Source organism: Martes martes (assembly GCF_963455335.1).
Source record: "Martes martes genome assembly, chromosome: X".
Lineage (NCBI taxonomy): Eukaryota > Metazoa > Chordata > Mammalia > Carnivora > Mustelidae > Martes > Martes martes.
The window spans coordinates 39359927-39384319 of record NC_137897.1 but is presented as its reverse complement, the minus strand read 5'-3'; the positions used below and the strand labels follow the sequence as shown (position 1 = coordinate 39384319).

General features: G+C 38.1%; 1 protein-coding gene across 2 annotated transcripts in view; it reads right to left on the bottom strand.

The window, feature by feature from the left end:
• Positions 1 to 4562: 4562 nt before the first annotated feature.
• Positions 4563 to 24393, bottom strand: part of RP2 (RP2 activator of ARL3 GTPase) — a 50647-nt gene continuing 30816 nt past the window's right edge. The window contains exons 4-6 of one of the 2 annotated variants that reach the window (XM_080795642.1): positions 9712 to 9797; positions 7845 to 7953; positions 4563 to 5021 (exon numbers count right to left, since the gene is read on the bottom strand). In XM_080795642.1, coding sequence (XP_080651768.1) covers positions 7870 to 7953; positions 9712 to 9797 — 170 coding nt within the window. In that variant the 3' untranslated portion in view covers positions 4563 to 5021; positions 7845 to 7869. Of the gene's footprint in view, positions 5022 to 5365; positions 7954 to 9711; positions 9798 to 24393 lie in introns of those variants that run through there. The other variant, XM_080795641.1, reaches the window with a different exon arrangement.

Here is a 24393-nt window from a genome sequence, read left to right as displayed (position 1 = left end):
CTACAATAAAGTAAGCTAGAGAAAAAAATTAAGGAAGAGAAAATACATTTAGAGTACTATACTGTATTTATTTAAAAAAAAATCAGCAGAGAACTGGACCTGCACAGTTCAAAGCCACACTGTTCAAGGGTCAACCGTACTTACTGCTAATATAACCATAATCAGGACAGTGCCTATACATAGTGTTGCTGGATTCAGTACGTAGCATACCATCTAGGCCTCAAATGCTGCCCTATTTGAGGGCCTTCGATCATTTAGTTTGCTATATAAGTACATGTTAGCACCAAAGGATTTATAATGCAATATTCTTTTTAAAAAGATTTTATTTATTTATTTGACAGAGAGAGAAAGAGGGAGAGAGAGATCACAAGTAGGCAGAGAGGCAGGCAGAAAGAGCGGGGGAAGCAGGCTGTCTGCTGAGCAGAGAGCCCAATTCGGGGCTCGATCCCAGGACCCTGAGACCATGACCTGAGCTGAAGGCAGAGGCTTTTTTAATTTTTTTTTAATTTTTAAAAATTTTTTTTTAAATTTATTTATTTGTTAGAGAGAGAGCGAGCGAGCAAGCACAGGCAGACAGAGTGGTAGGTAGAGGCAGAGGGAGAAGGAGGCTCCCCGCCGAGCAAGGAGCCCGATGTGGGACTCGATCCCAGGATGCTGGGATCATGACCTGAGCCGAAGGCAGCTGCTCAACCAACTGAGCCACCCAGGCGTCCCTGAAGGCAGAGGCTTAACCCATTGAGCCACCCAGGTGCCCCAGGAAGATGGTTGTTCGTTTTTGTTGTTTTTTTTTTTTTTAAGATTTTATTTATTTTTTTGACAGAGAGAGAGAGAGGTCATAAGTAGGCAGAGAGGCAGGCAGAAAGAGAAGGGGAAGCAGGCTCCCTGCCGAGCTAGCAGAGAGCCCGATGCGGGGCTCGATCCCAGGACCCTGAGATCACAACCCGAGCTGAAGGCAGAGGCTTAACCCACTGAGCCACCCAGGTGTCCCTATAATGCAATATTCTTGAACAAAGATGTATTAAGAAGATCAGCATTTTTTTTTTTTATTTTGAGCTGAGCCCTGGTTCAAGTTGGAAACCTCTGATTTTTTCAAACCTGAGCATCACATCTGTGCCCATTTCCTTCTTTTCTGTGGTCATATCACCTTTAGAACAGTAATAGGAAGGGAGTGATTGTATGCCACCCGAATCCTGCTCTCCATCGACTAAATGCAAAGAAAGATTTCCTGCATAAGAAATTACCATTAAGTTTCATACGAAGACATCGATAGAGTTCTCCCGAGGAAACAGAAAGAAAAACCACTTGAAGCAGATGGCGGGCCGAGTGTGCCGTTTAGGGTTTTACCTTTCTTTCAGATTTCACATTTATAATTAAGCCTTTGTTCCAGGAAAGAAACAAGTCATCGTCACCACCCTATTCCCCCCAGAATTTGGAGCAACACTGACCATTCCCCTGAACAGTGCTGCACGTGGCTGGATGATGATGGCCAAGCTCATCCCTGAATGCTAGAAGTGGGAAGATGTCAAGAGATAAAGAGGGAGGGTAACAGACCCCAGAGACACTAAGGGACTAACTTTCCACATAAACCCAAAGCAAGTAGTTGATTGTTTTTTTTTTTTTTTCCTTTTAACTCAGCCCTGGGCATCAACAAGTGGCCACGCTGGCTTTATGCAACACGTTGCCTAACTGAATAGGACCCACTTGAATAGCAAAACGCGTCAGAGGAAAATTGCAGTCAGAAATTGCTGTGCTCTTATCTGCTTCCAGTGAATACCACTGATGCTCTCACAGCTCCCCCAGGAGCCTCAGTGGGCAGAGGCCGTGGTTACTATTTCAACACAGACAGTGGCGGGGGGGGGGGGGCGGGAATAAGCCCTGTGGAATGTTTTTTTATTCCAAAGCCATACAAGGAGAGTAGAACAAGGCACTGGATTGTATCATTCAATTAAAAACGTTTATTAAATATAGATCATCTTATTGGACGCTAAGCTACTTTCTAGGAATACAAGGATTTCTAAGCCTTGGTTCTAGTGCTTGAGGAACTATGTCTCGAGGGCCGAGTGTCTCTTTATTTTCTTTTAAGAATTTATTTATTTATTTGTCAGAGAGAGGGAGAGAGAGAGACAGCAAGAGAGCGAGCGAGCACAAGCACAGGGAGCCGCAGAGGGAAAGGGAGAAGCAGGTTCCTCGCTGAGCAGAGACAGGGCAGAGCTTCTCAAACTTTAATGTGGCGTCTGAGTCCCCCGAACACATTGTTAAAATGTGTTATTGTTAAAATGTGTTAAAATGCTTATTCGACAGATCTGGAGTGGGGCCTGAGAGTCTACCAAGCTCTAGGTGATGCTGTTGCTGCTGGTCCACAGATCGCACTTGGAAGAGTAAGGGAAGCATGGGGAGAGAACTAGTAGAAGACGTTAGAAGCACCTGGACACCTATACGGCGTACGGTATGAGCACCGAGGACGAAGTGCACCCGAGAGTTCGAAAAGGCTTCATGTGGAAGTGGGGTGAGCTGAGTCTCGTTCTCCCGGTGATCCCACAGGAAAGTCAAGGGGCCCACACTGTAGTTCAGTGATGAAACTTTCTGACCCTCGGTTTTCTCATCTGTCAGATGAGGGATTAAAAAGTCCAGACCCTTCCAAGCCCGAAAACCAGATGACTCTACTGAGATAAGCTTTAAAACTGCTGAAGATATACGATCTGTATGGAAGTTAAGGTGAAATAGTAGGAAAGGTTTGACTCTTTACTTCTTTATTTTACTCGGCAAAGGACTTGGTTAACCTGGCTTCAGACTTTCTTTCCCGACTACTTCAGCTGCAAGAATGAAGCAAGTATAAGCAAAAACTGAAAAGCGGGGAGAAGTTCAAGGGGCTTGAGCTTCAAAATATTCGAGATCTAGGTCTTATCAGATCCAGGAACAACATTTAACAGAGCAGTAGTAATATCAAAGAGCAGCTCCCAGTAACTTCCTCAAGTTTTATCTTCTTCAGAAGTGGACTGGGTTTAGTTTGCTTTGTTCTTGGAAGCCTCCTCAAAATTCTCCACAAGATCTGGGAGATAATCTTTATGATTATCCTCCTCTCCGGCAGCGAGGGGTGCTTTTCCACGCACGGATGACCTGGGCAGGGCCTCAGCCAGTCTTCTTCAACCAGTCAGACGGCTGGCACCACGCTGGCTGAAGACCCGGCTCGCACTTCTGTCAGCTGCTTTGTGTCAGCGTGGCCTCTGAGGGCGCAAGCATTCGCTGCCTGGGATGGCCACACGTTAGGGCTGCGAGAGTGGACCACTCACTGTTCCTTGGCTTGGGAACACATTCAACTCTTCGATATGATCTTGCTTACCCCTACCTTCTTGAAGGAGAGTTGAAATTTTGGTGTGTGTGTTTTTTTTAACCATCTGCTGTAGTTGTTCCATGAAGCGTCTCCTTTAGGCGAGCAGTTGCCTTCCCACCAATGTGCACTTGTGCCTACCCGTTGGGCGAGTTTCTCCTGGTTCGTGCTAGTTTCTTTGCTCTTGTTGGAGTGGAACCGGGACCGTGCTGGGGACTAGGGCTGGTGCTCAGGGGGTCTCCGGCAGACCAGCTGGGATTAGGTGCACACACACAAGGACACCTATAAAAGGTTTTCCTAATGAGCCCAACAAACTGACCTACATTTTGGTAGGTCATTACTACCTTACTTACTTATGTTACTACATTGCTTCTGTGGGTCAATCATAAGAAAACAGCACTTAAGTCTTAAGAACCTCTTATACGGGGCACCTGGGTGGCTCAGTGGGTTAAGCCTCTGCCTTCGGCTCAGGTCATGATCTCAGGGTCCTGAGATCGGGCCCCGTGTCAGGCTCTCTGCTCAGCGGGGAGCCTGCTTCCCTTCCTCTCTCTCTCTCTCTCTGCCTGCCTCTCTGCCTACTTGTGATCTCTCTCTGTCAAATAAATAAATAAAGTCTTTAAAAAAAAAAGCCTCTTATACTTGTTTTCTCCCATTCAGTTGCCTGTTTGTAGGTGGGTCTATGGTTCCCCAGTTGAACTCCTTAAAAAGAATGCCATACTCACTTTATGAATACTTAATACTCTGTGTAATAAAATATACTTCAAAGTATTTTATTTTCAAGGTATACTTTATAAACATCATTTCATTACCTGTCATAAATATGCCAGTTACTTTGCATTAGGACAATTACAAGTGGACCCGATTCAACTGAAATGGGGGGGGGTGGCAGGCCCCCGCCCCCCGGGGAGGATCAGAGCCCGGCTGACAATGCTGGGGCTCTCACCCACCTGTGCTCCTGCTCTCTCACCATCTATTGGTAGGTGAGAACCTGCCCTCCCCAGGAAGGCCCCAAACACTAGAAAAGGAAGAGACTGCCTAATGGAACATCTTGCTGGAGTTTGCCACTAAAAGCCAAAATGTCAAAGAGAAAAATGGGGTTTAAGGGCTTACTCCTTTCCCTCCTGTGTAGGACTGATTGCTGACTCCCTCCAATACTATCTACCAAGAACGAAAACCAAGTCAACAGTGAATTACTCCATTTTCGCCAAAAAAAAAAAAAGAAAAAAAAGGTTTTCATGATTAAAATTTCAAATTTTTTATTGTTAGGCTTTTAAAGAATAAAGTATTTTCTAGAATGGATTTTGAATGAGTAATCAAACCCTAATTACAAAATTACAATATCATTTCTTTCTACAGAGAACAAAATTAAATATGTCCCATTTAAATGAGAAAAATAAATTTTAAACTCAGCACAGCAAGAATTATCCAATAAACAGAAAGTAATTTTTCTATTGTCTTGTACATTTCTATTCCCCCTCATGCTCTAAATGTACATGGAAATGCTTCATGCATAGAAAAAAATAATAGCAAATGTTATTTAAAAACTAACCAATTTGTAGTTTCAGTATTGCTGATTTTATTTAAAAAACTAACCAAGCTGCAGTTTCAGTACTTCTGATTTATGGGCTAGTAGATGAAGAGGTTGGGTACAAATGGCTGGTAAATTTGGTAAATAAGGTCCATTTGTATATACCTGCAAGAAATTATATCATAAAAAATTCATTATTTTCTTAAATATGGGAGAAATGTCTAATCTTAGTAAGTATTCCAGTATTCAATCATAATAAAATGTATCTTTTAACAAGGGAAGAATTATATTGGAAATTCCTTAGATTAAAAACAAGTTTTCTACTACCTTTGCATTACTCTAGAGTGTTTTGTGTACACACACACACACACACACACACAGCTCACGTCTCATTAATATGAGAGATTAGAAATTTCTATTTTACTTTTGTCATTAAAAAATTTGTGCCATGATCAAATCTTGGCACATGTATGAGTAGCTGAATGTTATAGAAGCATACCTCAAAAATTAAGTGGTAAGCAGTTTTCATTTTATTTATTTATTTTTTAAAGTAAACTACCCCCCAGCGTGGGGCTTGAACGCACGACCCTGAGATCAAGAGTCGCGTGCTCTACCGACTGAGCCAGCCAGGCGTCCCAGCCATTTTTGTTTTAACAATATTTATTACAAATCACATTTTATAAACACTACATATAAATTACATACAAAAGCTAGACAGAAATATACAGAAGCAAAAACAGCAGTACTAATAACATAAGAGAAATAAGCTAATGTTTAAACATGTATAACTTAATAAAATTACTAATTTGTCCTTGCTAATAAATGTTCATGATTTCAAAAGCTACTAAAAAAATGAAATGTAGTACAATTACTATCAAAGTTTGGAATTATAGCAACAACAACCATAGCACTACTTATTTTTAAAAATCTTTTCAAACATTCAGAAGCCAAATGACTGTCCTTAAAGACAAATTAAACTAGGGTAAAATCTCTTATCCAACTGAAGAATATAAAAGTTTAGGCTTTGGTTAATAGATACTAAATTTAGTGGGTATTTTAAAATTAACATCTCCCTTATATGTTGTATTCCTGAGTTTTTTGATAAAATACTATAGATAAAATAAAGAACTCAGTTTACAGCTTTGTGTAACATTGTATTTATTTTTGAAAAACATAAAGTACAGCAATTACTTTTAGTGTGAATAATGGGGTTTAATAATGTAATCAAAATCAGAAGGAATATATTTAATTTAGCTTAATGGTGGGAAAAATTAATGCCCTCTGACCACTAATTGCAAAGCTTATTTGTAAATCATGATTAAAATTATGTTAAATCTGTCACCAAGTTTTATTTGCATCTCATGAAACCATTCTGATTTAAAGAAGAGGTTGATTATGTAGTATAGAGTGCTCTTACAAAATTTTGACTGAAATGATACAAAGCTAATGGTTAGCACGAGGCCAGACACAGGGTAGGTAGTCAATTTTCCTTATTAAAGTGAAAAGTCTTTGAATGCATTATTTCTGAACAACAACACACAGCTCAATATAGTAGTTATAAATTAATCTGATATATTCAAAAGCAGTTTACACATGAAAATACACTTTCAGTAACAATCATAAGAGGGATTTCTATAAGTGGCTATCTTCAGTCTTGGTTTTACCAAAATAGATTTAAATTTAAGGTTCCTTTAAAAAATAGACCTATGAAAGCTAATTTCCTATTAGCTGCTACATACGATGTACATGGCAGGTTCAGTCCCTTCTCTCCAGATCGCCCAATGAACATCTTCTGAGCTGATTACTTTAGGTTACAACAAACTCCTCACAACCGGGTTCCCCCTGGAGAATGAATCAGTGTATCTGGGGACTGGGTCCAAGGATGTGGATTTTTAAATAAGTAGCTCTCCCTTGATTCCTGGCAAATTATTACAGTCAGCTTGATTTGGGAAATAATGCTTTAAAGCAGCCAAAAACAATTTTGTCACGCTTGAACATTACTTGATGAATGGTGTATCTGCTGGAAATCAAATTTCTCTAGTTTTTAAAAAAAATAATCTGCCTAGCTTATCATCATGCCTAAGCATTTCATGACATTTAAATGTCACAAGATTTTGTTCTAATTCTCCTGATAAACCACAAGAGCTGGTGATTTCACCTTTCAGAAACCTGCCGGTGATCAGGCTTCTATACTTTTAAGTACTGCATACACCTTTTCTTACCAGGAAGCAGAGGGGTCACCTAGCAGTTGCGTTAAAAAAACTAAACGGTGTGGAATTTATTCACATAATCGTACTACTCAGAAAGTAGTCTTTAAACAGCTATACCAACATCAGTTAGTAGAGTTAATTGCAAAACTGGTTATCAAATCCCTATTAATTAAAAAAATCCAATTTACAAAGTATTATATCAATTCTGTGTACAAAATCTCATTTGCCACATTATGCAACTAGGAAGCAATTACTTAATTGGCTATGTAGACACGAAAAAAATGTGCAGAGGTTCATTCTAAATGATCAGCTAGTAACAAATCTCTCGATAAAAAAAGAAAAGAAGCAATGGAATGTATTCTCAAACAATATGGAACACTGAGGAAAGTTTAAATTCTTAGAGAATTGAAAGAATAATTAGGATTAAAATCATGACCTGCAAGCCACTTCTATGTTCTAATAATGATATCATAAGCAGAGAAACAAAACCACAACCTTATTAAAGTAGGTTAAATAGTTTTTAAGCTGATTAAAACCACTGAATTTAAAATGAACTTTTTTTTTTTGGTAGGCTCCACGCCCGACACAAAGCTTGAACTCACAACCCTGAGATCAAGAATCCTATGCTCTACCGACTGAGCCAACCACATATCCCAAAACAATTTCTGAACCTGAAGTAAATGATGCAGTATTCAGCCGTTTACTAAAAAATAATCATTAACAGTTTCTTCATTAGTAAAAACCGTTGCTAATACACAAATTAAAAAGGGCTTAATACCAAGTCCTTGGTTCCACATTGCACTTCATATTCCCATCTGTATGTCAGCAAAGTTGTAGAAGCTGTCTACATCTCCAGATGCTGTCTCCTTGCTTTCTGATACAAACATCTATTTTAAATACAAAAGAAGCAAAAAATAAATACCAATAATCCCCAAATTTCAAAGCCCGCATTGTCCATAGGATGACAAGCTTCCTATTAAAAGAAATTCAAGTATACCATTTATATAATAATTAATCATATTCTGTAGAATCTATACAATATAGTTTCAGTAGCCACAAGGTAAACAGCTCATTTAAAAGCACTTAGGGTATAATCAAGGTCTTTGCTTTCATAATATTTCTGTTACACTTTATCACACTTGGAATTTTACTGTTTTTTAAGTATACGAGAGTCAATATTATGAAAGCTACTGAATAGAGAAGTTTATTTAAAGACTTCTTAGTTTCTTCTGTTTCCTAATAACAATCTCATTAGGCTGAGAAGCAAGACTTGAGATTATCATTTTTAAAGCTGCTAAAGATGTATTACTAGTTTTAAATGAACTATCTGCTAAACATGAAAGCAGTACTCAGTAGAACCCTTCAAAAATCGTTTTTATAAATGTCAGCCACGAATTAGAGGAGACCTGGACTCTCTTCTAGCTTTATCATAAACTAGCTGTGTGATGCTGACAATTCATTCAATAAACCTCTCTGGGCTCACTTTCCACACCTGTAAAATGAGAACATTGGATTAGATAATCTTTGACTCATTCAGATTTAAAATCTCCAAATCACAGAACCATTTCCTCTTTGCTTCCTTTTCTTTTTTTTTTCTTTGCTTCCTTTTCTATTCAACCTATCGTATTTGCCCTTTCCCTTAGTACTGCTGTGATAATAAAATGAGACAAAAGGCAAAGTACTTTAAATTATGCAAATTTAAGAAACTATTAGCCAAGTCAGACAACAAAACCAGAAATTTTATCTCAGATATTTATCCAAAAAATTATTAGTTATATCTATACTCATTCAGTACTCATATGTTTGGTTTTTAAGTTATATTAAGTTATTTAAGTCTGAAATTCTTAGATTCACCAACCCCAACAACATATCTAGAAACTACCTATATGTAATGACTTCTAGATAGAGCTCAAATTCATTTTTTTTAAATGGGCTCTGTGCTGTTCTCAAAACCGTGAGATCAAGACCTGAGCAGAGATCAAGAACTGGACACTCAACTGACTGAGCCACCCAGGCGCCCCCGCAGTTTCAATGTTTGATGAAGCATTACTGAAGCAAATAAAAATGAACAGTGGGCAAGAGGATCATCCATCTAAGGTATATAATCTTAGAAATATAACATTTTTCAACATACACTAGTTTTCAAAAAAGGAAGAACTTAAAGAGACATTTAATGAGACTTTTTACTTTAGAAACTCATGTCTTATTGGAGGTTTTTAAATTAACAGATTCTTGGGACACCTGGGTGGTTCAGCTGGTAAAGTGCCTGCCTTCAGCTCAGGTTGTAACCTTGGGGTCCTGGGATCAAGCCCCACATTGGGCTCCTTGCTTAGCGGGGAGCCTGCTTCTCCCTCTGCCTGCCATTCCCTCTGCTTGTGCTCTCTCTCTCTCTCTCTCTGACAAATGATAAAAAAATCTTTAAATTAGTAGATTCTTATTTTGTAAAATTTTAAGCAATTAAAATTTTAATTTGGCAAGGAAAAACCAAAGCTTAGCTCCCAATTGTTTACCATAGATTCTAAAAATCATGGTCTGTTTTTTTAATTCCAAGCAACTACAGGGATAAAAGTACTATTTAATTGTAAAGAAAAGGAAATGACATGAAAGGTCTGATTGAAATAGCAATAATCAATAAAATCTTGTACCTTGGTTCCATTGAATATCTCATTGACGATAAGTTGGCATCCTTCTACAGCTCCATCTCCATTAAACTCCAAGGCAATAACGGGACCTATAAGCAAACCCAAGAAGTGTTGTCTGAATATGAATACAAATTATTTACTTATTTATTTAGGAAAGCGTGGGGAGGGGCAGAAGGAGAGGGACAATCTTAAGCAGGCTCCACACCCAGTGCAGAGCCCGAACTGGGGCTCAACCTCACCACCCTGAGATCATGACCTGAGCTGAAATCAAGGGTCAGATGCTTAACCAACTGAGCCACCCAGGTGCCCCCAAATGTATTTTGAAATTTATCTTTTTATTCTTTATATTGTAAAGAATCTCTAGTCTCTTCCCTGGGGTGTAAGAGGAAAAGAAGAAGGAAGTATACGGATGGGAAATGTCACTTTTGCTACTTCTTCCAACTGTAATCATGCAATAAATGAACACAGTCTCATCTTATGATGGGTAGCTTGAGTGTCATTACAGGACTATGGTCACATTTTTAAGTGGTATAAATAGTCTGACTTTTCTGGTTTTCGTTCTATAAAAACCATAAAAAGTCCACTCACTTAGCAGTACAAAAAATAGCTGATAAGATGACAAATAAGATCAAAAGCAATTCAAGTCACCATAAGTAGTTTTTGCCAGGCAGCCCTTCTTCCTTGCAATTCTCCTACTTATCAGCCAAGTTCTGGGTCACCAATAATGAAGCTAAGTCAAGCAGGAATTGAAGCCAGGCACCAGAGGTAATGACCATCTGAAAGTAGTTTTCCTGAGTGTGCCTTACAGCAAATTCTAGAACCAAAGACTAAGTTTTTATTCTCTGAATAGGATATTTGTGCCTCCTTTCCTATACATTAATTTGAATACTTTTAAACCACCTGTACTTTAAATTCTAGTATAAAGATTTATGATTAAGTTCGGCTTAGATTTAAATATAGCATTGCTACTACTGGTGTCAAATTGTTGGTAAATGTGGCCATAAGTTAGCCAAGCAAAATATGTCCTTCAATTCAATTAATATTTATTCAGTTATCACTATATTCCTTAATAGATTTGCTTTTTAATTTCTAAAGTAATGCATATATCCTAACCTCTAGAAAATGATTAATTTCTTGAAAAAAGACATAAGCCCAGGGGTGCCTGGGTGGCTCAGTGTGTTGAAGCCTCTGCCTTCAGCTCGGGTCATGATCCCACGGTCCTGGGATTGAGCCCCACATCGGGCTCTCTGCTCAGCAGGGAGCCTGCTTCCTCCTCTCTCACTCTCTGCCTGCCTCTCTGCCTACTTGTGATCTATGTCTGCCAAATAAATAAATTAAACCTTTTAAAAAAAAAGACATAAGCCCATTAAACAAACATGGAGCAACAGAGACTAAGAAGTACTAAGGAATGAAATTCTAAGGTTAAGGAATACGAAATACTAAGTTGAATGTAGGCATGTGCCAAAGGACAAGACACAAGAACAAGGGAGAAGATCACTCTGCACTGGGCACCAAAAGAACTGAGGGTTTGTGATTTAATATAAACAACAAATACAGAAAAGGCATGACATGTAACAGTAAATTGTACAATTAGATACAGAGAACAAAGTATGAGTTTTTCAGGATCACAGTGTACAGATCAAGATAGGTGCTGTATAAAGAAAAGAAGATAACTAGGGAACATTTTCTCAGAAAAATGCATGATTCTTTGTCTGGGGCGAGAAATGGATAAGATTAACCTGTAATATCTTGTCGAGCCAAAAAGCAAGGAAGCTATCAAAGGCCAATACAGTTGTACCAAAAGGACATAGGATCCAGCTTGAAGGGGCTCCCAATGGCCAAAGATGAGACATGGACATCAGAAGGAATAATGACTGCAATTTATTAAAACATACTGAACATATAAAAAGTCCTGGGCCCAAAATGATATTTAGAAGAGAGAAACAAAATTCACTGGACACCACTGCAGGTTGCTAATGCATCAATTCATTACTCTGAAAACTGATACTTAATTATTTTGTTTATTTATTCAGCTTTTCTGATATGAAGCATATTTCAAGTTAACTGAAGAGCTCTGGTATATAAGAGAAGTTGGGTTAACATCCATTAACATACACAGAGGTAGTGACATGGTTAGAAAATGATCATTTTGCAACTCCTAATAAAATAGTTGGATCCTGGGGTGCCTGGGTGGCTCAGTTGGTTAAGCAGCTGCCTTTGGCTCAGGTCAAGATCCCAGGTTCTGGGATCAAACCCCACATCAGGCTCTCTGCTCAGCAGGGAGCCTGCTTCTCCCTCTCCTACTTCCCGTTTGTGTTCTCTTTCTCTGCCAAATAAAGAAAAGAAAAGAAAAATAAATAAAATGAGCAAGGGACAGAAGATTACGATTGGAATTAAAAAAAAGAAAAAGTTGCTAATAAAAGTAGGGTTTTCAGTTTTTATGAGAGTGGAAAGTTTAAGGTAGAATATAGCATGCTTTTATTCAGGATCACTACAAGGAAATACAATAGATACATTTTTTAAAGTCAAACAGTCAAACATTTATTACTGAAAGTTCTGTATTCTATAGAGAGAACATAATCTAGAATTCAGGAACACAATTTGGTGGAATTACCCATGCATGTAACTTGATTGATAGTCATCTTTCTTTGTTTGCTTATTTAAGTAAGCTCTATGCTCAATATGGGGCTTGAACTCAGGACCCCGAGATCAGGTGTCACATGTTCTACCAACTGAGCCAGCCAGGTGCCCCAACTTGGTTGTTATTCTTTAAATAGAATATGATGAACTTCCAGGAAGTGACCTAATAATTTACCAATATAGAAACACCAACAAAAAAGGCAGACAAGTGCATCAGTTTTGGTTAACATGTGTAGATAATCCTAAATTAAAAAAAAAACCTACGACAGCTGACAATGCATGTTTTAAGCAATCCTACTTGTATAATGATGCTGACTACAATTACTGTGATTATTTCAAGTTGAATTATGAGGTCAATAAAGATCACTGGTTAACTTTTTAAAAAGCATTTTAGCGTGAACATCTTATCAAATAGTTTGCAGTAGCTTTGGGGCACATGTACCCCAATGTTTACAGCATCAATGTTCACAACAGCCAAAATATAGAAAGAACCCAGATGTCCATGAACAGATGAATGGATAAAGAAGATGAGGTATGGAATATTAGTCAGCCATCAAAACTGAATGAAATCTTGCTATTTCCCAGTGTGGTTGGAACTAGAGGCTACTATGCTAAGTGAAATCAGTCAGTCAGAGAAAGACAAATGTCATATGATTTCACTTACATGTGGAATTTAAGAAACAAAGCTGATGAACATAGGGGAAGGGAGGGAAAAATAAAGTAAGGTAAAAATGGAAAGAGAGGCAAACCATAAGAGACTCTTGACAATAGGGAACAAACAGAGGGTTGCTGGAGGGGAGGTGAGTAGGGGAATGGGGAAACTGGGGAATGGGCATTAAGGAGGGCATGTGATGGAATGAGCACTGGGTGTTGTATGCCACCCATGAATCACTAAATTCTACTCCCCAAACTAATACACTATATGTTAACTAAACTGAATTTAAATTTAAAAAGATCTAAATATTTGAGTTGTCATGAAAAACTGAAATTCTGAGGTAAACAAAAAAGACTCCTGGATGTCCTAGTACCCTCCTTCTAGATTATCTAACGTGACCTCGGAATAAGTCACTATCACATTTCAATTAGATGACAGCAAAAGCCTCCCAGGTGGTCTCTCTGCTTCCCCTTAGTAAAAGTTACATTTTAAATGGACCATGACATTCCTCTGCTCTAAAACCGCTAGTAAAATATGATCTGTATTTTTAATTGTTCTAAAATAAATGAGTTTTTCAGATTTTTTTTATTGACGTATAGTTTACATATAGTATTTTATTCATTTCAGGTATAAAAAATAGTGATTCAACAATCATACACATTATAAAATGCTCACCATAAGTGTAGTTACCATCTGTCACCTTACAAAGTTATTATAATATTAGTGACTATATTCCCTATGCTATACTGCTTTTCATCTCTGAGATTATTTTATAACTCAAAGTTTGTACCTCTTTATTCCCTTAAAAATAACTATTTTATTTTTTTAAAGATTTATTTATTTTTGAGAGAGAGAGCAAGCGAGTGCAGGAGTGGGGGAAGGGACGGAGGGAGAGGGAGAGCGTCTCAAGCAGACTCTCTAAGCACAGAGCCTGACACAGGGCTCGATCATACAACCCCAAGACCATGACCCGAGCTGAAATCAAGAGTTGGACACTCAAAATAACTTTGCCCCGAAAATAACAGATAGTTTAAAACATTAACAAAGCTATAACAAATTAACAAGGTATTTAGGTGTTTGTAGCATATATAATAGTAAAATATATAACAATACAGGAATGGGATGGAAGACTTGAGAATATGTTATTAAGTCCTTATATGCAACAGATAAAGTGTTATTCTTAGAAGATGTATTCAAATTATTTAAACATATATACTGCAAAACCTAAGGTGACCATTAAATGAGTTTTAGAAATAGTTAAAATAATAATAGAAGAGATTAAATGGAATCATAAAAAATGCCCAATTAAACAGAAAAAGAGGTAACAAGAAACAAAGAACAAATGGAACAAAAAGCAGCAAGATGGTAGATGTTCATCAAGGCTTATCATAGTCAAATTCATAAAATACACAGACAAGGAAAGAATCCTACAAATAGCAAGCAGGGGAAAAAAGGGAAGACAGATCAGGTTCTCAGCACACCTGTCCACAGATAGGTAGGCCAAAAGAGAATGGCAAGAAATATTCAACGTGCTCAATGGTAAAAAATATGCAGGCCAAAATTCTTTATCAAGCAAGGCTGTCATTCGGATAAGAGAGATAAAGTTTCCCAAATAAAAACTAAAGGAGTTTGTGACCACTAAACCAACTCTGTGAGAAATTTTAAGGGGGGACTCTTTGAGTGGAGGGAAAAAAAAACCCTAAAAGCAACAAAGACTAGCAAGGACCAGAGAACAACACCAGAAACACCAACTCTACAGGTAACACAGTGACACTAAATTCATATCTTTCAACAATCACTCTGAATGAAAATGTATTAAATGGTCCAATCCAAAGATATAGGGTATCAGAATGGATAGAAAAACAAGATCCATCTATATGCTGCCTACAAGAGACTCATTTTAGACCTAAAGACACCTGTAGATGGAAAGTGAGGAGATGGAGAACCATCTATCATGCTAATGGATGTCAAAAGAAAGCTGGAGTAATCAAACTTATATCAAACTAGATTTTAAAACAAAGACTGTACGGGGTGCTTGGGTGGCTCAGTAGGTTAAAGCCTCTGCCTTCGGCTCAGGTCATGGCCCCAGGGTCCTGGGATCGAGCCCTGCATCGGGCTCTCTGCTCAGCAGGGAGCCTGCTTCCCTTCCTCTCTCTCTGCCTGCCTCTCTGCCTACTTGTGATCTCTGTCTGTCGAATAAATAAATAAAATCTTTAAAAAAATTAAAAATTAAAAAAATAAAACAAAGACTGTAACAAGAGATGAAGAAAGGCATTATACCATAATTACGGGGTCTATCCATCAAGAAGATCTAACAATTGTAAATATTTATACCCCCAACTTGGGGGTACCCAAATATGTAAACCAATTAATAATAAACATAAAGAAACTCATTGGTAATAATACAGTAACAGTAGGGGACTTCAAGATAAAAAGCTTCTGCAGAGTGAAGGAAACAATCAACAAACTAAATGGCAGCCTACAGAATGGGAGAAGATATTTGCAAATGACATACCTGATAAAGGGTTAGTATCTAAAATCTATAAAGAACTTAATCAAACTCAACACCCAAAAACCAAGTAGTCCAGCTAAGAAATGGGCAGAAGACATGAATAGACACTTTTCCAAAGAAGACATCCAGATGGCTAACAGACACATGAAAAGATGCTCAACATCACTCATCATCAGCAAAGTACAAATCAAAACCATGATGAGATACCATCTTACACCTGTCAGAATGACTAAGGTTAATACAAGAAACAACAGGTATTGGTGAGGAGGCAGAGAAAGGGGAACCCTCCGGTACTGCTGGGAAAGCAAACTGGGGCAGCCACTCTGGAAAACAGTATGGAGGTTCCTTAAAAAGTTAAAAATAGAGCTACCCTATGATCCAGCATTTGCACTACTAGGTATTTACCCAAAGGATAAAAAAATACAGATTTGAAGGGATACATTCACCCTGATGTCTACAGCAGCATCATCAACAAGAGCCATACTATGGAGAGAGACCAAATTTCCAATGACTGATGAATGGAAAAAGAAGATGTGGTATATGTATACAATGGAATATTACTCAGCGATCAAAAATGAAATCTTGCCATCTGCACCGATGTGGATGGAGCTAGAATGTATTATGCTAAGTGAAGTAAGTCAGAGAAAGACAAATACCATATCACTCAAATGTGGAATTTAAGAAAGGAAACAGATGAACATACAGGAAGGGGGAAAAAGGAGAGAGGGAAACAAACCATAAGAGACTCTTAACAATAGAGAACAAACTGAGGGCTGATGGAGAGATGTGGGTGGGGGATGAGCTAGATGGGTGATGGGTTATTAAAGAGGGCATTTGTGATAAGCACTGGGTGTTGCATATAAGTGATGAATCACTGATTTCTACCGAGAAACCGATACTGCACTCTATGTTAACTAAAATTTAAAATTAAAAAAGGATGGTCGATGTTGATCCAAGTATATCCACCTCTTTTCATGTGAATGGTCTAAACACAACTGTTAAAAGACAGGGATTGTCAGACTGAATTGAAAAGGAAGAACCAAGTATATGCTATCTACAAAAACTCACGTCAAATTTTAAAAAATTTCTTAAATTAAAAATTGTGTGTGTGTTTGTGTGTGTGTGTGTGACAGAGAGAGAGGAGGAAGAGGAGAGGGAGACAAGAGAATCTTAAGCAGGCTCTACGCAGAGCATGGAGCCTGATGTGGGGCTCAATCTTGTGACCCTAAGATCACAACCTGAGCTGAAATCAGGAGTCAGAGGTTTAACCGACTGAGCTGCCCAGGCACCGCTAAAAACTTACTTTAGATATACAGACGTCAGTAAATTAAAAGAAAGGGGATAAGGATATATGAGACACTAAAGAACCAAATGAAAGCTGGAGTGGCTATATTTCAGACAAAGTAGATTTCAGAACAAGTAAGATTATCAGAGACGAAGAGAGACATTACATAATGATAAAGGATTCTCCAAGAAGGCATAACAATCCTAAATGTGTATGCATCTAACAACAGCGTTTGACAATTTTCAAGACAAAATCTAATAGGATCTGACAAGAGAAATAGACAAATCCAGTTAACGTTGAAAATTTCGACATTCCTTTCATTAATTCACAGAAGAACTAGGCAAAAAAATCAGTAAAGACATAGAAGAACTGACAAGAAGTATGAACCAAATTGACCTACGGAACATTTATAGAATATTCCACCAAACAACAACAACAAAACAGATTATACATTCTTCTTGCATGCAAATAGAATAGTCACCAAGATGGGCTACATCTAATTAAAGAAAATAGAAATCATACGTGTGTTTACTGGGCCATAACAGTTTTAATTTAGAAATAACAGAAATACCTCTGGACAATGTCCAAATGTTTGGAAATTAAACAATATACATCTAAATCAGTGAATCAAGTAAAAAGACTCAAGGGAAACTAAAAGATATTCAGGGGTCAGCACACTTTATTTGGAAAGGGCCAGATAGGAAATATCTTGGGCTTTGTGGGCCATATGGTGTCTATCACAAGTAATCAACTCTGCTGTTGTAGTACAAACAGCAAAACATGATAGATAAAAAGAATGATCCAATAAAACTTCACTTATAAAACACAGTGAGCTGGGCGCCTGGGTGGCTCAGTGGGTTAAGCCTCTGCCTTTGGCTCAGGTCATGATCTCAGGGTCCTGGGATCGAGTCCTGCATCGGGCTCTCTGCTCAGCAGGGAGCCTGCTACCCGCCCCCACCCCCGGCCCCGCCTGCCTCTCTGCCTACTTGTGATCTCTCTCTGTCAAATAAATAAAATCTTTAAAAAAAAAACCCACAGTGAGCCATATTTTGCCAAAGCCTGAATTAAATAAAAATACATGTCAAAATGTTCAGGATGCAGCTAAAGCAGTCCTTAAAGGAAAATTTTTAACATTGAATATATATACAGTTGATCCTCATTATTCACAGATTCCTTATTTGCAAATCTGCCAACTTGGTAAAACTTATCTGTAACCCCAAATGAATATTTGCAGTCTTCTCATGGTCATTCACAGAGAAACACAGAACATTCAAAAATTTGAGTTGCCTGATACATACACTCCTAGGTGAAGTTGAACAAAGTGATCCTCTGCCTTCTCGTTTCAGCCCTCATACTGTAAGCAAGCATCCTTTGCACAGTTTTAGTGCCATGTTTTCCACATTTTGTGGGTTTTGTTAGTGGTTCTTCTATTTAAAATGGCCCCCAAACATAGTGCAAAAATGCTGTCTAATGTTCCTAAGTTTAGGAAGGCTGTGATATGCCTTTCAGAGAAGATACCTGTTAGATAAGTTTCATTTAGGCGAGAGTTATAGTGCTGTTGGCTCTGAGTTCAATGTTAATGAATCAATAATATATACTGAATAAGAGGTCTTTAAGCAGAAACAAACAGGCATGCCTGGGTGGCTCAGTCGGTTAAGCATAAGTCGGTTAAGACTCTTGGTATTGGCTCAGGTCATGATCTAAGAGTTGTAAGATAGAGCCCCGAGTCAGGCTCTGCGCTCAATGAGAAATCTATCTGAGATTCCTTCCCCTTCTCTTTCCCTTCCCCTCTGCTCCTCCCCCTGGCTCGTGTGTGTGGGCTCTTTTTCTCTAAAATAAGTAAATAAATAAATAGAATCTTTAAAAAAAGAAAAAAAATAAACAGAAACAAACATACAAAAGATTATGTATGGACTGATTGACAAAAATGTTATGACCAGAGACTTGCAGGAACTTAACCCTGTATTTCTCCTAGGAGCACGAGTTCAGGACTCATTAATTCAGTGTTCACAGTAATTAGTTGAGCAGAAAATAATAAAACTGAAAAGAGAAAAACAATAGAGAAAATCAATGAAACAAAGAGCTGCTTCTCTGAAATTATCATTAAAACAATAAACCTTTATCCAAGCTGATAGGAGAAGGAGAGGACTCAAATTACCAATAGCAAGTATAGTAGTGGGACATCACTACTGATCCCACAGATGTTAGTAGGAATAGAGAAATACTTAAACAACTCTATGTCCATAAATTCGGTAACTTAGATGAAATGAAACCATTTCCTAAAAGACAAAAACTATTAAAATTCCTTCAAAAAGAGAGCCTTAAGTGCCCTATGAGTAAATAATTTAACAAGTAAATTAAACATACAGCTAAAAATCTTTCTCCCTGAATCTCCAGGCCCAGATGTTTCATTGGTGAATTCTACCACACATTTAAAGAAGAAATGATACCCATTCTCTAAAATTTATTCAAGACCACAGAAGAGGAAGGATACATCCCAACTCATTTTATGAGACCAGCATTACCCTAATATCAAAGCCAGACAAAGATATGATGAAAAAACTACAGACCAATATTCTTCATGAACAAAGATGCAAAAATCTTCAATAAAATATTTGTGAATTGAATTTGGCAATATATTAGAGAGATAATATATCATGATCAAGGGGTCATCTCAGGAATACAAGGCTGGTTCAACATTCAAAATTAACAAGTCATTCACCAGATTAAATGACATCCCCAGATTAAAAAAAAACATATTATCTCAACAAATTCAGAAAAAAAATTCAACAAAATTCAACATCTATGCATAATAAAAAGCCAATAAACTAGGGACAGAATGAAACTCCCTTAGCCTAATAAAAGGCATATATGAGACTCCTATAACCAACATCATTCTTTACAGTGAGACTGAACAATTTATGGTGAGACTGAAATCAGTAACAGGACGAGAATGTCCTCTCCTCACTATTCTATACAACATGATACTGGAAATCCTATCTAGCATAATGCAAAAAATAGAAATAAATAAATACAAGGCATGTCAAAATGACAGAGGAACCAACCTAAAAGAACTATCTCAATGGCTACAACTGGAACAATTTGATAGTACTAGATTATAACCCAAAGAATAAAATCCATATTCATGAGTCTCTACTGATAGAAATAAATGATTGAGTAAGTAAATGGGGGAGAAGGGCCAAATATTTCTTACAGAAGAATTCCAAATAATGTGAGAAGATACTACCCTCTCCAGGAAGTGTAGCTTAATTCTCCTTGCCTTAAGTGTAAGCTGGTCTTAGTGACTCAACTTCCAAAGAACAAAATATGAAAAGGAAAAAGCAGGAACTTTACAGTGTTTGGGAAACCAGGCAGATAATACCTGAACCAAACCACTAAGGTCAATGCCCCAGTGATAAGTCATGTTGATATCCTGTACCCCCAGATATGATGTGATGAGAAGGGCATTTCACCTCTTCCCCCAAAACCTCAATCTAACCAGAGAAACATCAGAGAAACCCAAATTAGGGTACATTCTACAAAACAACTTACCAATATGGTGAAAAATTTCAAGGTCATGAAAAAGAAGGAAAAACTAAGGCAGTATCACAGATTAGAGGAGATTAAAGAGACATGACAATCAAATGCAATGTGGGGTTTTAAATTGAATTCTGGAATAGAAAAAGGACATACCTGTAAAAACTGGTGAAATTGGAATAAGGACTACAGTTTAAGTTAATAGTATTTTACCAGTGTAAATTTCTTAGTTTTGATAAATGTATCATATATTAACATTAGGGGATGCTGGATAAAGGGTATATGGAAGCTTTCTGTACTACCTTTGCAATTCTTCTGTAAAACTATAACTAAAATTATTCCAATAATAATACAAACTGGCTCCAATATAAGAAGTTTATTTAAAAAAACAACTGAGGGGCACCTGCCTGGCTCAGTTGATAGAGGATTTAACTCTTGATCTTGGGGTTATGAGTTCAAGCCCCACGTTGGCCTAGAGCTTAAAAAAATGCGGAACCTGGGTGTCTTAGTCTTAAACATCCAATTTTTGGTTTTGGCTCAGGTAATGATCTCATGGGTCATGAGATCAAACCGTGCATTGGGCTCTGCTTGGGGAGTCTGCTTTAGATTTTCTCCCTCTGCCCCTCCTCCCACTGGTATGTGCACTCTCTCTCTCCCCTAAAATGAATAAATACATCTTTAAAAAACACAAATGGGAGAACATATTTATAAGTCTTATATCTGGTAGGGGGTTAATATTCAAAATATATAAAGAACACATATAACTCAGGGCCCCTGGGTGGCTCAGTGGGTTACGTCTCTGCCTTTGGCTCAGGTCATGACCTCGGGGTCCTGGGGTCGAGCCCTGCATCGGGCTCTCTGCTCAGCGGGGAACCTGCTTCCCCCTCTCTCTGCCTGCCTCTCTGCCTACTTGTGATCTCTGTCAAATAAATAAATAAAATTAAAAAAAAAAGAACACATGTAACTCAATAGGAAAAAAAACACCAAACAATCTGATTAAAAAATGGGCTTAGAGGGTTCCCAGGTGGCTCAATCAGTTAAGTGTCCAATTCTTGATCCCAGCTCAGGTCTTGTTCTCATGGTCATGAGTTTGAGCCCCATGTCAGGCTCTGTGGAGCCCACTTAAAAAAAATGGGTAGAGGATATGAACAGACATTTTTCCAAAGACATACAGATAGACAACAGGTATATGAAAAGGGGCTCAACATCACTACTTATCAGGGAAATGAAAATCAAAACCATGATAAGACTGATCATCTCACACCTGTTAGAATGGCTATCATCAAAAAGATAGAAACAACAAATGTTGGCAAGGATGTGGAAAATAAGGGAAACCTTGTGCATTCTAGGTAGGAATGCAAATTGGTGCATCTACTATGGAAAACGGTATGGAAGTTCCTCAAAAAATTAAAAATAGGAGGGGGTGGTGGGGTTATGGTCACTGGGGAGGGTATGTGCTATGGTGAGTGCTGTGAAGTGTGTAAACCTGGCAATTCACAGACCTGTACCCCTGGAGCTAAAAATACATTATATGTTTATAAAAAATAAAAAAAAAGAAAAAAGAAAAAGAAACATTTCCTAAACTAAAAAAAAAAAAAAAATTTAAAAATAGAACTACAGTATGATCCAGCAATTCCACTTCTGGGTATCCATCTGAAGAAAATGAAAATACTAACTGAAAAGATATATGTACTTTCATTATCACTGCAGCATTATTTACAGTAACCAAGATATGGAAACAACCACTGATGTCCATGATTGGATAATGAAAATGTGGCATATTTATACACAGAGACAATGGAATATTACTCAACCATAAAAAGGAAACTTTTCCTTTTGCAACAACATGGATGGACCTTGAAGGCATAATACTAGGTGAAGTAAGTCACAGAAAAATAAAATTCCACATGATATCATTTATATTTGGAATCTGAAAAAACAGAAACAAAAAAACCCTAAACTTATAGGTAACAGAGACTTACAGGTAAGTTACAGAGAACCTAAACTTGTAAGTACCTTATAGAGAACAGAATGGTAGCTGCCAGAGAGGTCTAGGGTGAGGGGTGGGCAAAATGGGTGAAGGGGGTCAAAAAGTACAAGCTTCCACTTATAAAATACGTAAGTCATAGGGATATAATGCATAGCATGGTGACTACAGTTAATAATACTGTAGCACATATTTGAAAGTTGCTAAGAGAGTAGACTGTAAAAGTCCTCCTCATAAGAAAAAGAATTTTATAACTATATATGGTGACAGATGTTAACTAGATTTATTGTGGTGATAATTTTACAATATGCACAAATATTGAATCATTATGTTACACATCTGAAACTAGTATGTTATCTGTGAACTATACTGCAAAAAAACATCTAGTAGCTTCTCATCTCAGACTAGAAGCCAGTCTCTACAATGGCCTACAAGGCCCTCTGTCATTGGACTCTTTTGAGACTTCATGTATGTTTATTGAATAAATGAATAGATGACCCTCTAAAACAAAGGAACACAAGTCTGACTAATCATCAGAACCATCTGGGAACTTTTTAAAAAGCAGATTCCAGTAACATGGAGGACATTAGGAGAAGGAAGGGAAAAATGAAGGGAGGGGAAATCGGAGGGGGAGATAAACCATGAGAGATTATGGACTCTGAGAAACAAACTGAGGGTTTTAGAGGGGAGAGGGGTGCGGGGAGGTTAGCCCAGTGATGGGTATTAAGGAGGGCATGTACTGCATGGCGCACTGAGTGTTGTATGCAAACAGTGAATCATGGAACATTACATCAAAAACTAATGATGTACTGTATGGTGACCAACATAACATAATTTAAAGAAAAAGCAGATTCCAGGGGTGTATCTCAGAAACTTTTTAGTCAGTCTTTCTGGGGTAGGAGATGGAAATTTGTATTTTTTTTTAAATTAAATTTTTTATTTATTTTCAGCGTAACAGTATTCATTGTTTTTTCACCACACCCAGTGCTCCATGCAATCTGTGCCCTCCCTAATACCCACCACCTGGTTCCCCCACCCTCCCACCCTGCCCCTTCAAAACCCTCAGGTTGTTTTTCAGAGTCCATAGTCTCTCATGGTTCACCTCCCCTTCCAATTTCCCTCAACTCCCTTCTCCTCTCCATCTACCCTTGTCCTCTATATTATTTGTTATGCTCCACCAATAAGTGAAACCATATGATACTTGACTTTCTCTGTTTGACTTATTTCACTCAGCATAATCTCTTCCAGTCCTGTCCATGTTGCTACAAAAGTTGGGTATTCGTCCTTTCTGATGGAGGCATAATACTCCATAGTGTATATGGACCACATCTTCCTTATCCATTCATCCGTTGAATTTTTAAAAGCACCTGGGTGGCTCAGTGGATTGAGCCTCTGCCTTCCGCTCGGGTCATGATCCCAGCGTCCTGGGATCGAGCCCCGCATCGGGCCCTCTGCTTAGCGGGGAGCCTGCTTCCCCCTCTCCCTCCGCCTGCCTCTCTGCCTACTTGTGATCTCTGTCAAATAAATAAATAAAATCTTTAAAAAAATAAAAAATAAAATAAAAGCACCCTAGATGGGGTGAATCTTAGAAGATTCTCAAGATGGAAAACACAATGAATTCTCTCACCAAGCTGACAAAAAGCTTTACTAACTGAAAGCAAGTAACTGCATGCAACTGCTTTAACTGAAGAGGAAAATTTAGAGACTCTGAGGTGCAAAGTATTCGAAATAAGAGCGAATTTTTGAAAGAAAAAGTACACCCTTGGCTCAGAACAGTGGCTTGCAATGGGGAGCAATTTTGCCTCCAAGGGGCATTTGGCAATATCTAGAAGCATTTTTGGTTGCCACCACTGGGGGTGTTTGCTACTGGCACCAGGGGGATAGAAGCTAGGGATGCTGCTAAACATCCTGTAATGCACAGAACAGCCCCCTCCACCACAATTATCTGTCCTAAAATGTCAATAGTGCTGAGGTTGAGAAACCCTCCTTAGAATAACTGATGGCCATTTTTAGATAAGGTCCCAGTGGACCCAAGTCTTGCTACAATATTTCCACTGACAGTCGGTTCA